General features: G+C 32.0%; 1 protein-coding gene across 5 annotated transcripts; it reads left to right on the top strand.

The window, feature by feature from the left end:
- The first annotated feature begins 5,869 nt into the window (after positions 1-5,869).
- LOC118031102 (auxin response factor 1) lies at positions 5,870-16,300 on the top strand. Of its 5 annotated transcripts, none has more exons than XR_004684457.2 (16): positions 5,874-6,070; positions 6,812-6,915; positions 7,128-7,243; positions 7,412-7,507; positions 7,647-7,703; positions 7,807-7,959; positions 8,056-8,140; positions 8,757-8,847; positions 8,937-9,101; positions 9,606-9,725; positions 9,807-9,882; positions 10,094-10,259; positions 10,347-10,798; positions 15,021-15,211; positions 15,388-15,711; positions 16,088-16,300. XR_004684457.2 is itself a non-coding variant. In XM_035035394.2 (15 exons), exons 2-15 carry the CDS (start codon positions 6,867-6,869, stop codon positions 15,557-15,559), a joined length of 1,989 nt encoding a protein of 662 aa, XP_034891285.1. In that variant the 5' UTR covers positions 5,874-6,070; positions 6,848-6,866; the 3' UTR covers positions 15,560-15,927. The 5 variants fall into 5 exon arrangements, 3 of the variants coding, with proteins under 3 accessions (XP_073264839.1, XP_034891285.1, XP_034891284.1); XR_004684456.2 differs by having other exon boundaries at positions 16,083-16,300; XM_035035394.2 differs by lacking the exon at positions 16,088-16,300 and having other exon boundaries at positions 6,848-6,915; positions 15,388-15,927.
- Positions 16,301-16,512: the final 212 nt, after the last annotated feature.

The raw sequence follows: 16,512 nt of genomic DNA, 5'->3' as shown, positions 1-16,512 counted from the left end.
TGACATTACAATAACAAAAAAAATCATCCTGAAAATACTCCTTGATGTCGGGTTTAACTTTTTTTACTTGCAATGATATCTTGGTTGTTTTACTATGTAATTAAAATGAGAAAAACTCATTTTATACCTATTAAATTTTATAATAATAAATAAATCACATGAAAAGACTTTAATATTCTTAACAGTTAAGTTTTTCATATGAAGAGGTAGAAACACCTTTACACTATTTCAGTGAGCTGTAAAAATAAATCTCTTGAGTTACTGTACTTACTTTCCTAAGGCTAATTAACTCTTTTTAATGATATAAAGATTTGTTAAATATATCTAACTAAAAGTTATAATGGGAAGATTTATTAAAGGTAACCTTTGGAAAATAGAGATACTAGATACTTGACCCGTGTGCGATGCCGCGGGTTATTTTGTTTGCATAAAAAATATTAAAACAAATAAAAATTTAAAAAATCTGGGTTTTTCTGCAAAGCTATATCTAAGAATCTTGGGTTTGGTTGCAACGCCTAACCTAAGAATAATATTTATAATATTAATAATAAAATTAAATTTGCATGACCCAAGTTTAAGCGAGCCTGACTGCAATATCGGACCCAAGAATATTGGATGTGGGTCTAGCTATAAGGTCGTGTCATAAAAGTGTGATAATTAAATAGATTAATTAAAAAAAAAAAGAAAAAAAATCAACATAAAGGAAAAAAACTAATAAAGAAAAAGAAAAAAAATTGAATTAACTGGGTTAACTCTTTAAACTAGGTTATCCCGTAAAACCTGGGATTCACATCATGAAAGTTTGATAACTAAATAGAAAAACAAATGACGGATTTACTCAGAATTAACTGGGTTAACCCATGAAACCAAGTTAACCTGTCAAGCCCATGACACGTGTCATGAAAGTATGAAAGTTTGATAATTAAATAGAAAGAAAATTAACTTTAACAAACTAAACTAAATGAAAAAAATAACTTGTCAAATCAGGCCAACCCATCAAACCCGAGATCCGTATCATAAAAATCTGATAACTAAATAAAAAAAAAAAAACATTAACAAACTAAACCAAACAAAAAAAATTCATTAAAAAAAATTAAAAAGAGAAAAAAGAGAAAAAAATAGTTATATAGTATAACACAATATAACAATATTTATAATTATAATTATAATATAATAATTAAAATATTAAAATTATTTAAGGAAACACTGTAGCAATCCATAGTGTTTTGTGAGGAAATATACAACTATAATTCTCAACCAGCTCAATATTAAAAAAAAAATTCAATAAAGATAATTTTGACAAATATAAAAAAAAAAAAAATGAAAAAAAAAACATCAAGGGAAACACTATAACAATCTATAGTGTTTCATGAGAAAATCTACAGTTATAATTTTTAACCAGCTCAATATCAAAAACGACAAAGACAATTTAAAAAAAAAAAACATAAGAAAAAAAAAGCATATGGGAAAATAATGTAGCAATCAACGATGTTTTAAGGAAAAAAAACTAAATTATTAACCAGTTCAGTATGAAAAAAAATAAATTTGACAAAAACATATTTTAAAAAAAAATATCGATAAAAAAAATATGTGGGGAAACACTGTAGTAAGTCAAAAATCATGTGGGAAAACACTGTAGTAATCTACAATGTTTTAAATAACTACAAAGCTAAATTCTCAATCAGCTTAATATGAAAAAAATAGAATCGACAAAGATAATTCTGAAAAAAAAAATTATTTAATAAAAAACCATGTAGAGAAATACTGCAGCAATCTAGTGTTTTAAAGAAAAAAAATTAAAAAACTAAATTATCAATGAGCCCAATAGTAAAAAAAAATAAAATCAACAAAAATAATTATGAAAAAAAAAGAAATATAAAGAAGAAAGACAATTTTGGGAAAAATTTAAAAAAATGACAAAAAAAAAAAACATGGGGAAAGCTAAAGCTAAAGCTAAATTCTCAACCAATTCAATATTGAAAAAATAAATTTGACAAAGATAATTTAAAAAAAAAACATGCGGGGGAAATACTGTAGCCAAACAAAAACTATGTAAGGGAAACACTGTAGCAATCCATAATGTTTTTTTTTTTTTATTTAAAAAAAAGCTAAAAAGCTAGGTTCTCAACCAGCTCAATTTATAAAAAAAAACTGACAAAGACTATTTAAAAAAAAAGAGTCAATTTTGGGTAAAAGAAATGAAAAAAAAACATATAAAAAAATGAAAACAAAAGCGAGAAAAAAAACACGCTAGGAAAGCTACAGTGTTTTTAAAAAAAAACCAAAAAAACTAAAATTTCAACCAGCTCAATAGTAAAAAAAGTAAGAATCAACAAAAATAATTCTGAAAAAAGAAGAAGAAGAAAATATGTAAAAAATGACAATTGTGGAAAAAAAAAAAATAAATAAAAAAATAACATGTGGGGAAAGCTAAAGCTAGATTATCAGCCAGCTCAATATTGAAAAAATAAATTCGATAAAAATATTTTTTAAAAAAAATATGTGGGGAAACACTGCAACAAAACAAAAATATGTAGGGGAAACACTGTAGCAATCCATATTGTTTTTTTTTTAAAAAAAAACAAAAAACTACAAAGCTAAATTCTCAACCAACTCAATATAAAAAAAAAATAAAATCTACAAAGACCATTTAAAAAAAATTAATAAATCACAAAAAAAAAACCAATATATGAGTACATTATAGCAATCCACAATGTTTTAAAGAAAAAAGATACATAGTTAAATTTTCAATCAGCTCAATATTTAAAAAATTAGCAAAGATAATTTTGAAAAAAAATTAAAAAAAGAAAAAAAAAGAAGTCAATTTTGTTTTAAAAAAAAAAAAAAAAAATATGTAAAAAAAATGAAGAAGAAACAAAAGCATGAAAAAAAAAAAGCTCCAAAAACAAAAAACAAAAGCAAAAAAAAAAAAAACAGAAAAAAAAAACAAAAGCAGAAAAAAACAAACGAAAAAAAAAACTGCCCAAAAAAAAAAACCCTACTATAGTGAATATCCTGCAAACGTTTTAGAGTTCTTTAATTATTTTATTTGTTTTTATATTTTAAAAATATTTTAAATTTAAAATTTTTTTTGTTTTAAATTAATAATTTTTAAATATTTTTAGATTATTTTTATTTGCTGATATAAAAATAATTTTTTAAAAATAAAAAAAATATTATTTTAATATATTTTTAAATATAAATACTTTAAAAGATAATCAGAATCATTTTTTTAAAACAGGCTGTTGTTCAAAGGAAGCTATATTTCATATATCAAAATACGTAACATGTAAGCTATTTGACTTTCCTGTTACTTTGGACGAGTAAAATTAGACGAAAGGATACATCGGGGAAACATCCTTTAGTTGGCGTTTAAATTTGACATGAGTAGAAATATAAGACTAAATTACAGAACTGTCTCTTTATATTTATTTAAAAACCATGATATATAAATCCTAATATATATGAAAATCCTTTTAGCTGCACCTGCAGTGATTACTAAAGAAAAAATAAAGTGCAATGGACATTCAAAAAAAGAAGAAGAAGCAGCTGAAGGGGAAAAAAAAGGCTATGGCGTGTTTGTTTTTATACTTTAAAAATATTTTTTTAAAAAATAAATTTTAGTTATTTTATTTTTGTTTAAAATTTTATTTTTTTAATGTTTTTGAATTATTTTGATGTAATAATATAAAAAATAAATTAAAAAAATATATAAAATATTATTTTAATATATTTTCAAGCAAAAAATATTATTTTAATTAAATCCAAAATTTCACTTAATTTTTTAATATTTTTTACATTAAAGTTAAAAGTTATTTTTAATCAAATATACTTTTAATTTTTATAATCAAAACTCAAAAAACTTAAAAAAGTTTATAAAAACTTATAAAATATAATTTAAATAAAAAATCAAATTTGATGGTAATTTTATGATATCACTTGTTAGAATAATATATATTTTGACTAGAAAAAGGCGTTTTTGCAGGCATGCCTCTGGAGAACAAACCGGTGGGCCATGGGTCATGCCCACTCATTTCACAGACAACAATTATGCAATTGATAATCAAGTGATAATTACGCAGCTAGATATATGCAATGCCGGTTTAAAAGTGAAGATAGATACTGTTGCAGAGTATTTTTTAAAAAAATCTATATTAAAATAATATTTTATTCATTTTATTTTTAATAATAACACCTTAAAATGATATAAAAAAATTAATTTAAAAAAAACAAAAATTTTTAATTTTTTTAAAATATTTTTAAAACCCAAAAATTAATAATAACCTGTGTTCTAATTTGAAAATATATTTAAATAATAATTTATAATAATTTTGATGTCAAGATGTTATAGGAGAATAAAAAAAATTTATATTATTATTTTAATATTTGTTTTTTGAAAAAACATTTTTGAAAATCAAGCAAAAGCAAAGCTGCAAACGTGTAGCGCAATCAAGGCCTTGATAGTCAATGTTCCTGCAGACAGGGTAGAGAGGTTGTAGGGATTTCAGGGGTACTGTTCTTTGTGTTCACGTTTATAAAACACAAAAAATAAAAATAAAAATAAAAATAATCCAAATGAGAAAAAGACAAGGAAGGGTATCCCTGCCTTTGCCTTTACTCTCTCTCAAGAGTCAAAGTAGCGTGGAGGACTCGTGTAAATTTACACTTAATTATTATTTAAATAAATAATTTTTAACATGACAACTTTATCAATAACTTCAAATAGTGGAATTTCACTCAAATTTTTAATTTAATTTTATCTTCCTTATATTAAATGCTAGCTGTGCATACCTGGATTTAAATCCATATATTTAAGAATTCAAGATAACTTTTTTTTTTTTTTACAGTGAGAGTATTTTTAAACTAACTTATATATTAATTGAGACTAACTCTTTCCTTAGATGGTTTTAAAAGAATATCCTTATATTTCTTTGGTCTATTTAGAAAAAAATAATAAATTCTTTAAAATATTTATTTTAAATTTTGAACTCAAGGTTGTGTTTTGTTAATATTCTAAAATAAAAAATATAGGTATAGAAAAACAAAAACATATTTTTGTTGGAGGGACAAAAGTAGAAACATTAAAAAATTATCTTTCAATGGTATTTTATGATAAAAAGAATAAATATAAAAAATACATAAACTTATATAGAATAAATTTGTTTCCACTTTCCACAATAATTTTAAAGTGAGTTTTTATTTTTAAATGATAAATAATATCTACCTTTTATGTTATCCTAGTTATCTTTATTTTTTTCCTACCATCATCGAGTATTATCTTAAAACCATTTAGATTATTGTGTAAAAAAATCTTTATTATTTTAAAACAAAAATACCATATAATATATACATTTATGCTAATCATGTAAAAATTGAAATGGAATGCAATGGTGGTAGTGGTAGTTAAACTAGAGATAATAATTAATTATTAGTAACAAAGAAGAAAGAGATTAGAGTATAAGAAGTTGTTTGAAAACGTAATGTAATTGTGTTTTTTAAACATTTATTATTTTTTTATTTTAAATTAGTTTTTTTTATTTTTAAATTATTTTTGGTGTGTTAATATAAAAAATAAATTTTAAAAAATTAAAAAAAATATTATTTCAATATATTTATAAGAAAAAAACATTATTAAAAAAATCTTTATTGCTATTCCAAACATTTTTTAAGGGGCTATCTAGAAACAAGTTTCATAACATGTTTTTTTTTTTAAATTGAATTATTTTTCCTGTTAAAAATAATTTTTTATGTATTTCTTTATATACTAATATTAAAAATATTTTTTTAAAATAAAAAATATTATTTTTATATATTTAAAAATAAAAAATAATATTTACTCAAAAAATGAGATGGAAAGCCGACAAGAGAGCCAAAGCCAAGTCGTGTCGGCTTCGACGAAACATTGACGATATAACACACAAGCACTCGTTCTTATACTGTGGAATCTACCTTCTCCTCGATCCAATCGATTCTTCTTCTTGATTCATTCTTTCCTCTCTCGAAGCTAGCCCCAACCTTCTTCTTTACTACTTTCTATTCCCGGGTCCTTCTTGTCTGACTCAAGAACAAGGTGAAAGTGCTATGGTTTCTATGTTTTTTTTTTCTTCCGGGGTTTTAGTTTGGAGAGATTAAGAGGGGTTTTTAGTGAATTTGTAAGTGAAGTAAGTAGGTGGTGTTGCAATCTGTTTATCAGCAGATCCCTGGTCATTTCTAGTGTTTACTAAGAGAAGGGTTTTTATTTTCCCATGGTTTCTCTGTGTCCAACCATGAAGGGTTTTTCTTTTTGTAATCAGAGCTACTATTTTTGTTTGTGTACGATATTTGTATATATTGGCAGATAATCATGCTGTTTTAGGATGTGATCATGGATTTATTTTATTTTTCTGTGAGAATTTTGAATGGTTTTGTTTATATTTTCATTTTATAGTAGCTAAACTACATGTTGTGATGAAATAAATGTGGGTTTTGATCTGTGAAAATCGTGAAGGGCTTTTCGAACTTGTGAAAGGTCCATGCTTTTTGTAATATTGGGAGTTAAAGTTGATTTTTTTTTGAAAAAATGAGGTAGAAATATTTGCCAAGTCTGTTTGCTTCATTCAAGGCAAAAAGAAGAGATAGCTTTGGCGCTGACAAATGATTAGTAATTAACGCAGGCTTTTGTCTCCTTTTAATTAGGTAACACTGAATCAATCTGCATGATCATTAAGTGATAGTAAATGCAATATCTGTAATGGGTTTGTTTTTGTTTGGTGAGATAATTTATTGCTACTATTTTTTTTCCTTTCTGTTGTTGATGGAGCTGCTTTTACAGAAGGGTTTTCCTAAATTGACCTCGCTGCTAATTCAGGGGTTTGTGTGGTTTTCTCATGGCATTTGCGGCTATGAATCATACCTCCGGAGGAAATCCTCATGCAGGTTTGAGTTTTCTGTAGTTCCACTTTACAGTTTCTATAATCTTGTGGATATTTTTTTGTTTATGGAACTGGGCAAAATATGTGTTTATATGACAGGATACGTGCTGAATTTGTAACTTGTTCCTGGAAATCTGTGTTCCTGGCTTTCTATTTGCCTGTCTGCTTTTTGTTCGTCACTTAATGAAATTTAATCCGGTGCTCTCATATAAATAGGGGGATGCAATGATGCTCTGTACAAAGAATTATGGCATGCCTGTGCTGGACCTCTTGTCACTCTTCCTCGTGAAGGGGAGCTAGTTTATTATTTTCCACAAGGTCACATGGAACAGGTATTCCCAATAAAGTACAGACCAATGAATGTTGTGCCATATCTTTGTTGCCATTCTTAAAATATTCTACTCATAGATATGTAGTGAGGTTTTTATTTCGTATATCTTCTATTGTATACTCTCTCTTGCTGTTTTCTGACAGAGTTTTCATATCTGTTTTGTATATAGCTTGAAGCTTCAATGCATCAGGGGATGGAGCCTCAAATGCCACTGTTTAATCTTCCATCTAAAATACTGTGTAAAGTAGTTAATGTTCAGCGCAGGGTGAGTTGGCTGGTGATGATCTTACATTTAAATTTTGATGAATCCTAACAAATCTTCTGTTTAGCATGCTGAGAATCTCTATCATTTTTCTGCATTTTCTACATATTGGTCCATCTACTATTTTCACTGTGGATTGTAGGCTGAACCCGAAACAGATGAAGTTTATGCCCAGATAACACTACTTCCTGAACCAGATGTAAGCTCTCTATTTTTGTAGCAGACAAGATTTCTGAGTGCATTTTTATTTTGTACATTTTTTTGCTAAATCTGCCGTTGTCATCATTTCCTCCATGCATCAGCAAAGCGAGGTTACTAGTCCTGATCCTCCACTCCCAGAACCTGAAAGATGCACAGTCCATTCATTTTGCAAGACACTTACTGCTTCTGACACAAGCACTCATGGTGGTTTCTCTGTTCTTCGAAGGCATGCAGATGATTGTCTGCCTCCTTTGGTTAGCATCTAAATTTTAATGTTGTGCCATTCCTAATATGCACTGTATGGTTATTCATGTCCCTTTTGAGCTTATGATACTCTCCTTTTCATTCAGGATATGTCTCAGCAGCCACCCTGGCAGGAATTGGTTGCAACTGATCTGCATGGCAATGAATGGCATTTTCGACACATTTTTCGAGGTTAGAAAGTAGTTATTACTTGATATGACACCATGTAGTTATAGTTGGCAACTTGTTCTGTACATGTCTCAGAAGGTCTTTGTGCTTGGTTTGGCACTCGGTTTATGTAGAATTTGTATCTACATATAAGGAGATATGGTTTGTGTCCCTCCTTTTGAGCCTTTTGTTGTGAGCATCTGTGCAACTTTGATGCTGTAGCCTGATCCAACAGAGAGCACCTGTTTATGGGATCATATGAAGGCTTTGTTATTATTATTTTTCATAACACATAAAAGACCTCTTTTATTTCTAACATTTCCCAACTCAACAAGCCTTTTGGCAATTAATTCCAAAGCCAGTTTTTTAGAGAAAGCGTGCCTAAGGTTTTTGAAAGGGATTTCCTCTTCCTTCTCTGACCTTTCCCTTGCATCATGCATAATTATGAGAAGGAAAAGGGGTTTTTGGGAAAGAGATTGTTTTGTGATGCAACTTGTCTGCTATATTCACATTTTTTATCATTTGTTATGTGTGGGGTTTGATGTCAGTTTTTTTTCCTTATCACGTGGTTTATTGTTAGAAAGTATGTAAAATATTCTGTATTAACCATTAGAATGCTGATTAAAAGATAAATTTGCAGGCCAACCAAGGCGTCACTTGCTCACGACAGGCTGGAGTGTCTTTGTTAGCTCCAAAAAGTTAGTTGCGGGTGATGCATTCATCTTCCTCAGGTAAGTATGCTGTTCATGGTGGTCTTTTTTTCGCAGCAATTTTCTTGCTGAAAAGAATTGTCAATGATAGATTGAAAATTTTCTTGCAGAGGAGAAAATGGTGAGCTTCGTGTGGGAGTAAGGAGGCTGATGAGGCAACAGACGAACATGCCATCTTCTGTTATATCTAGCCAAAGCATGCATCTAGGGGTTCTTGCTACTGCTTCTCATGCCATTGCAACTGGAACCCTTTTTTCCGTCTTCTATAAGCCAAGGTTTGTATGTGTTTATTTCTATTGATCCAACTACTGAGTTCATCTGTCCAATTATCTTGTTATATTTTTGTGTTGAAGTCATTTGTACTTTGTTGTCTCCTAAGAAAGTTCAGTACTGTGCATGATAATGTGCCTAATGGTTTATGTAGAAACTATAAGTGTCAATCCTTTCTAATTGCCAGCAACCTTTAGAAAGGAGTATCATTTTAACATGTCAGTTGCTTTAATGTGCTATTGAGGAGAACTGTTAAACTGATATGTTTTTGCTTCATATTTTAGCAACTGCTGATTTTTAGGTGTTTTCCTGAATGTTTCAACAAATACTTAAACTGTATATTTTCCTTTAATTCTTGCTTTCCAATTAGTAACATTTATCAGTCCATTTTTGGGTCGATTGTTGTAGCTCAGGACCAGTTTGAGTGTATGATTTCTCATACATGTAATTCTTGTTTGAGATTTTTACATATATTTTTTTTTCTGAATAAAGTCCCTTTTTTTTTCCAGAACAAGTCGATCTGAGTTCATTGTAAGTCTTAACAAGTATCTTGAGGTTCGAAACCACAAGCTTTCTGTAGGGATGAGGTTTAAGATGAGATTCGAGGGCGAGGAAGTTCCTGAACGAAGGTATTATCTTATTCTAAATTAAAAACTTGGTTCAAGAATTCATTTACATCATTCAAATAGTTATGCTCCATTATGCTACAGGTTTAGTGGTACCATTGTCGGCGTTGGAGATAATATATCATCAGGATGGGCTGATTCTGATTGGAGGTCCTTGAAGGTTGTTTGGTTAATAGTTTATTAATTATGGATTCCGAGTATTGAGTGCCACCTGTATTTTCTTGTTTTTTTCCAATTCATTTTCCATGATTTGATATTTTCATTATAACTCTATTTTGGCTTTCCTATGATGAAACATAGTTTGCTCTTCCAATTTCCAACATAGAAGTGAATTTGCCTTTGTTCATGACTGGTATAATATTGTCTGCCAGGTCCAGTGGGATGAACCCTCATCCATCATGCGTCCAGAGAGGGTATCACACTGGGAATTGGAACTGATTGTTGCAACTACTCCTTCAAACTCCCAACCTGTGCAAAGGAACAAGCGGGCACGACCATATGTCGTGCCCTCACCAACCGCAGATCTTTCTGCACTAGGTTTGTCCGCGTTCCATTTTGTATTTCGTTGTTCCATTTGCTTGTGTTGATTTCTTGTGATAAGCTTCTTGTTACCTTGTGCATTAGGTATGTGGAAATCCCCTGTTGAGTCCTCTGCTTTATCATATGGTGATTCACAACGCGGACGAGACCTTTATTCATCACCCAATTTCTCTACCACCGCTAAGGTCAATTCTCTTGGCTTCCGAGGCAATAGTCAAGTGGCTAGTGTTTCCCATAACTCAATGCATTGGCCTAATCGAGTGGAAAGTGTCACAGACTCTTTTGCTCCAGTTGTAAACAAAGATTCTGGGGAAAGGAGACAGGGCACTGGAATTGGCTACAAACTATTTGGGATTCAACTTGTTGAGAATTCCAACACAGAAGGAACTTCACCAGTCGTTGTGTCTGGAACGGTGGTTAATGATCACCCAGTTCTGTCTTTGGAAGCCGAGTCTGATCAGCATTCCGAGCCTGAGAAATCATGTTTGAGATCTTCCCAAGAGTTGCAAAGTAGGCAAATTAGGAGTTGCACAAAGGTAACGCCCTTTTGACTTTTTTATTTTTTTATTAGAATGCTATGCACTTTATCTTTTAGTTCTTTTGCCCCTCTTCTTTGTGGAAACACTGTTAGTCAGATATGGGCTGGTATTATGTAAGGCCATATTAATTATAGGATTCTAATATGCTAATTATATAGTTGTATATATAGTTTTCATATTTAGCTAGGTTGGAGTTGGAAATTAGCCTTGTAATTAGGAATGCATTATACTATTTGGTTCTATATAATGGAAGGAACTCTCTATTGAGAGACATTCAAACAAAACCCATTGTTTCTGTCATGGTATCATGGTATCAGAGCCTAAACATTGAAATTAGGGCTGTCTCATTCTGTAGTTATTGTCAAGAGGGTTAGAATTGTTGATTGTTTGCTAGGAGGGTGATAAGAGATCATTCTATTGATCGTTTTTTGGCTGTCAGCAAATTTTGTAGCCCTTTTTAGTTGTTGGCGCAATCTTAGAAGGTGTTGTTGCCGGTATCTGGTGTCAAAGTGGCTTGGGCTTCTTTGGGTTGTCATCTACCAGGCCTGAACTTCATTTTATTTTGGTGATTTGTTGTGTTTTTGTGATTTGGGCTTGCTGACTTCTTGTTTAATTACTAGACTTTGGACTTGTTATTTTTTGGCATCATGACCACTAGTAATTCAGTCCTTTGGGGTGAATTTCACGAGCAAGAATTATTATGCCTGGGAATTCCAATTTCGTTTATTTGTTATAGGGAAAGAGTTATGGGGCCAATTAGATGGAAGTGATCCGACTCCTACTGCGGATTCAAAGTTGGCTCAGTAGAATATCAAAGATGCTAATCGTGACCTGGATGTTAGCCTCTGTTGACCCTCTTATTGTTCTAAATCTGATGTTAGCCTCTGTTGACCCTTTGTTCTAAATCTGAGGTCGTATAAGATTGCTAAGAGCATGTGGGAATATCTAAAGATAGTCTATAGTCAGAAAAACATGGCCCGGCGATTTCAATTAGAGTATGAAATTGCAAATTATACTCCGGGAGATCTCTCAATTCAGGAGTATTTTATTGGATTTCAGATCTTTTAGGTAGAATTTGCTGATATAATTTATGCAAAGGTACCTGATGGTTCTCTCGCTATAGTTTTTGGAGGTTCATGAGCAGAGCAAGAGATCAGTTTTTGATGAAATTGCGACTTGAGTTCAAGGCTTCTCAGTCTAGTTTGATGAATCATAATCCCTCTCCTTCTTTAGATATGTGCTCAGGGGAGTTACTTTGTGAAGAGCGACGTTTTGCTACAAGGCTAACTTCCAGCAAGATAAATTACCCATTAATGTCGTCTATGTTGCTCAAGTGAAAGGGAAAGGTAAAGATGTGAGAAGTTCAATGCTATAGCTGCAAGGAATATAGACATATTGCTACCTATTGTGTGAAGAAGTATTGTAATTATTGCAAGTAGCTTGGACATATTATCAGAGATTGCCCTACCCCTCCTCGGAATCGTTAGATTAGGCTAAAATTGGTTCTTCATCTTCCACTGCTAGTGATTCATCTGTTTTTACTCTTGAGATGGTCAAGAAGGTGATTATTTATGCTTTTTCAACTTTTGAACTTAAAAGTAACAGTTTCCTACCATTAAAGTCTTGGCTTGTTGATTCTAGTGCGTCTAATCATATGACTAGTTCCGTTGACACTCTTCTCACTCATTACAAACTATGATTGCTAATGGTAGTCAGTTAATTCATAATGGCAGTCAGTTACCTATTCAAGATGTTGGAGATGTTAATTCCTATGGTAACCTTCCACTAGTCTTATTTCAGTAGGCTAGTTAGTTGATGATGACTGTGATGTTTTGTTTTTTCATTATAGTTGTCTTGTGCAGAATTAAGTGTTAGGGAAGATACTCGTGAAGGGGTTTAAAGTTGGACAATTGTTTTTTCTGCACCCTTTCATTCCTCCAGTTATTTTTATGGCTTGTGGAGGTTAATCTCGACAGGTTTGTAAATCATAAAAGTGAACAATAAAGATTAAAAGTGAAATATGGCACCAATAAAGATTGCGGTAGATGTAAAGTATTTTTCGCTAGAAAATACAACAAAATAATATATATATATATATATATATATATTTGTTTTATTTTTTAAAATTTATTTTTAACATCAGCATATTTAAACGATAAAAAAACACAAAAACAAAATTAATTTGAAGCTAAAAAAAAAGTTCAAAAATTTTAGAAAGTGCGGTATAGCTGCAATCCCAAACATTGCTTGAGTTGGATTCTGACCCTATTCCTTGCCGTTCTACTAGACTTTCTTGTCCTCGTGATCCGTATTGTTTTTCTCCTACATCATTTCATGCTACTTTGTCATCTATTGCAATTCCTACATGTTATTTTGAGACAGCTAAGCTTGAATGTTGGTGGGAGGCCATGGTAATCAATCTCCACGCTCATGCCTAGGATGTTCCTTGCCCATTGACTGTTAAAGTTATTGGTTGTAAGTGGGTTTACTCGATCAAACTCCATTCTGATGGGACCTTGGATTGATATAAAGCATGGCTGGTTGCTCTTGGTAAAATATAGGAATATGAGGTGGACTATGAGGAGACTTTTGTTTTGGTTGCTAAGATGATTACACTTCGGACTGTTATTTTGATTACTACTTAACAAGGTTGATCGCTTTGTCAAATGGATGTAAAAAACACCTTTCTCCTTGGTGATCTCAAAGTACACTATCCCCTGGTCTGATCTCCAACTCTTCCTTGGATGTCTGTAAGTTCAAGTGCTCTTTATGTGGACCGAAATAGGCCCCTTGAGCATGGTTTGATAAATTTTGAGCCACCCTGCTTTAGTATTATTTTTAGCAAAGCAAGTATGACTCTTCCTTGTTTCTTTGCAAGGCATCTACAAGTATTGCCCTTCTCCTTGTCTATGTTGTTGATATTGTTATTACTGGGACAAGTTTCATCTTGATTACTTGTTTGGTAGCATCTTCAAAACTCGTTTCATATGAAGGGTATTGGTTGGCTTACATACCTCGTGTGGTTGGAGGTTCACACCGATCACTTTGGTATATTTTTGAATTAGCATAGATATACGTAGGATTTGATTGTTTTGGCAGGTCTTCAAGATACCTCATACTTGGATACTTCTTTGGAGGTTAACATGACATTGTCATGAGTAAAGCGACCCCCTTCCTGATCCTACCGTGTTTTGTTAACTAGTTGAGAGCTTGAATTATTTGACGATCACACGACCTGATATTTTTTTTGCAATTTAGCAAGTTAGCTAGTTTATGCAATATTCATGCCATCCACATTTAGCTGTTATTTGTCATATCATTTGATATCTTTGAGGCTCACTTAATCGTGAGTTGTTTTTTCCTGTCGGTACTCCTCTTCACCTTGTTGCATTTAGTGATGCTGGTTGCGTTGGATGCTTCGATACTCGTCGCTTTGTTACTAGATGTTGCATGTTTCCTGGTGACTCCTTGATCTCTTGGAAGAGTAGGAAGAGGGCATGCATGTCCAAATCCTCTACAGAATCTGAATATCGTGCTATTTTTGTTGCTTGTTCTGAGACTGTTTGGCTACGTGGTTTGTTAGTTGAGCTAGACTTCTCTCAGCTTAACCCCACTCCTCTTCATGGAGACAACACGATGACCATTCCTTTTTTTTTATGAGCGTGCAAAGCATATTAAAGTGGACTGCCATTCTATTCGGGAAGCTGTGGATACTTGGATTGTCACTCTTCTACATGTTTCCACTGATCTTCAGCTTGTTGACATATTTACCAAGGCTATGACCTGACAGCGCCATCAATTTCTGGCAAATTGATGCTTCTTGATCAACCAACATCAATTTCTTGATGCCATTCAGATATGGGCTGACATTATATAAGGCCATATTAATTATATGATTCTAATTGTATGCTAATTATATAGTTATATAAATGGTTTTCATCTTTAGCTAGGTTGGAGCTGGAAATCTAATTGGGGATGTATTATGCTACTTGGTTCTATATAATGGAAGGAACTCTCTACTGAGAGGAATCCAGACAAAATCCATTGTTTTTGTCAAAAGCAATTAGTTGTCTTGAGACTTTTTCCATGACACTATCATTACAGCAAATTGAAACATGGCTTTGGATTGATAGTGTGGATATGGAGTATGATTTCTTGTACTGTATGTAGGTTCTCTACTCCAGCTATGAATGTTTGATGATTTATGTATCATTTCCAGGTTCACATGCAAGGGGTTGCTGTTGGAAGAGCTGTTGATTTGACACAGTTTAAACGCTACGAAGATCTGCTGAGGAAACTAGAGGAAATGTTTGATATTGAAGGTGAGCTTAGTGGATCCACAAAGAAATGGCAGGTTGTCTACACTGATAATGAAGATGACATGATGAAGGTTGGGGATGATCCATGGAAGTAAGTTCATTCTACACTGATATTCTATATTCTCAAGTTGTCTTCCTTTACAAATTTTTGTTTTAAACAAAAGTCATCTTAAATATAAAATTGTCTCGGATGATTATTTTAAACATGCATAAAAAATTGGAGAATTTTATTGCTTTGATGATGACTGGTTTGCTATCTGATTGCAGTGAATTCTGCGGCATGGTGAAGAAGATTTTCATCTATACATCTGAAGAAGTCAAGAGGCTGTTGCCCAAGATTAAACTTCTAGCCGAAGAAGAGGTCAAAGGAATTGGCGACAATGCTGATGCAGCTGTTAACACAGAGGACCGCTCATCCACTATTGGACCTGGATGCTGATGCTCCAATATGCTTGTGTTTTGCCATAAATGGCTGGAATGGAAATATAAAAAGGAATGATGAAGAGAGAACTCAGCAGCCAAGGCTTTGTTTATTGCAGCGTTACAAGGAATGGCCAGTGCAGTTTCTAGACACGCAGCACTAAAATTATGGTGAGTTGGTGGGTGACTGATTATCAATCCTGTCATTTGTAGAGAATGAGACTCTGTCCTTATGAATAGGTTATGGGTTTTGTTTATCATTTTGTTTCAAGAATCTAACCTTATAGCGCTTGTTTGTTTGGATTCAAAGCAGCCACAAAGTTGTCCATTCCACCTTTTTTTCTCAACAAATGAAAGAATAGAAAATGAGCTATCATTATTTTTCCAGTTTCCTTTTGAGTTTTCTGGTTTACACTAGCTCATCTGCCTTTTGTATATAAATATATATAGCCTTCTCATGTCTCGCTTTGTTGTGCATGTGTCTTTTTAGTTTTCTCTATGGAAGAAGCTCATAATAGTGATTGTTGTATGATGCTGCGCAGTGCAGGTGTCTTTTTAGTTTTCTCTGTGGAAGAAGCTCACAGTGATTGTTGAATGATGCTGCTTGTTCTGATCCATATCAATTCAGAAGCTGCTCCACCTAAAAACACAATTAATACACCTTTATATCTTGTGCATCATGCAATGTTTTTCTTTTTATTTGGTCTTCTATACAAATCTGATACTTTTCTTCGCATATAAGAGTAAATATTTGTGTTGTGCCGGTTGTTGCAAGTATGGAGGCATTGTCAGTTGCAGACTCCCTCCAAGGGAGTGGTTGAATGGACTGTGTTTTATGTGGCTGGTGTATGGTATCACCTAAAATATTGCCAGTTTCTTGGGTTAAACCTAACCCTAAACCAGAAGGTAATTTCTTTTGAATCTATAATTTTGACCCCACGAGGATGGTGGGTTTCTGAGGCTTTCAAACTT

Source organism: Populus alba, chromosome 4 (assembly GCF_005239225.2).
Source record: "Populus alba chromosome 4, ASM523922v2, whole genome shotgun sequence".
Lineage (NCBI taxonomy): Eukaryota > Viridiplantae > Streptophyta > Magnoliopsida > Malpighiales > Salicaceae > Populus > Populus alba.
Note: the sequence above shows the minus strand (reverse complement) of the source record. Positions and strands in the feature narration are given on the sequence as shown.

Coding starts and splice junctions, on each gene's coding strand:
- LOC118031102 (XM_035035394.2), top strand. CDS start 6,867: ATGGCATTTGCGGCTATGAATCATACCTCCGGAGGAAATCCTCATGCA. Junction 7,244..7,411: donor CACAAGGTCACATGGAACAG/GTATTCCCAATA, acceptor TTTTGTATATAG/CTTGAAGCTTCAATGCATCA. Junction 10,260..10,346: donor CGCAGATCTTTCTGCACTAG/GTTTGTCCGCGT, acceptor CTTGTGCATTAG/GTATGTGGAAATCCCCTGTT.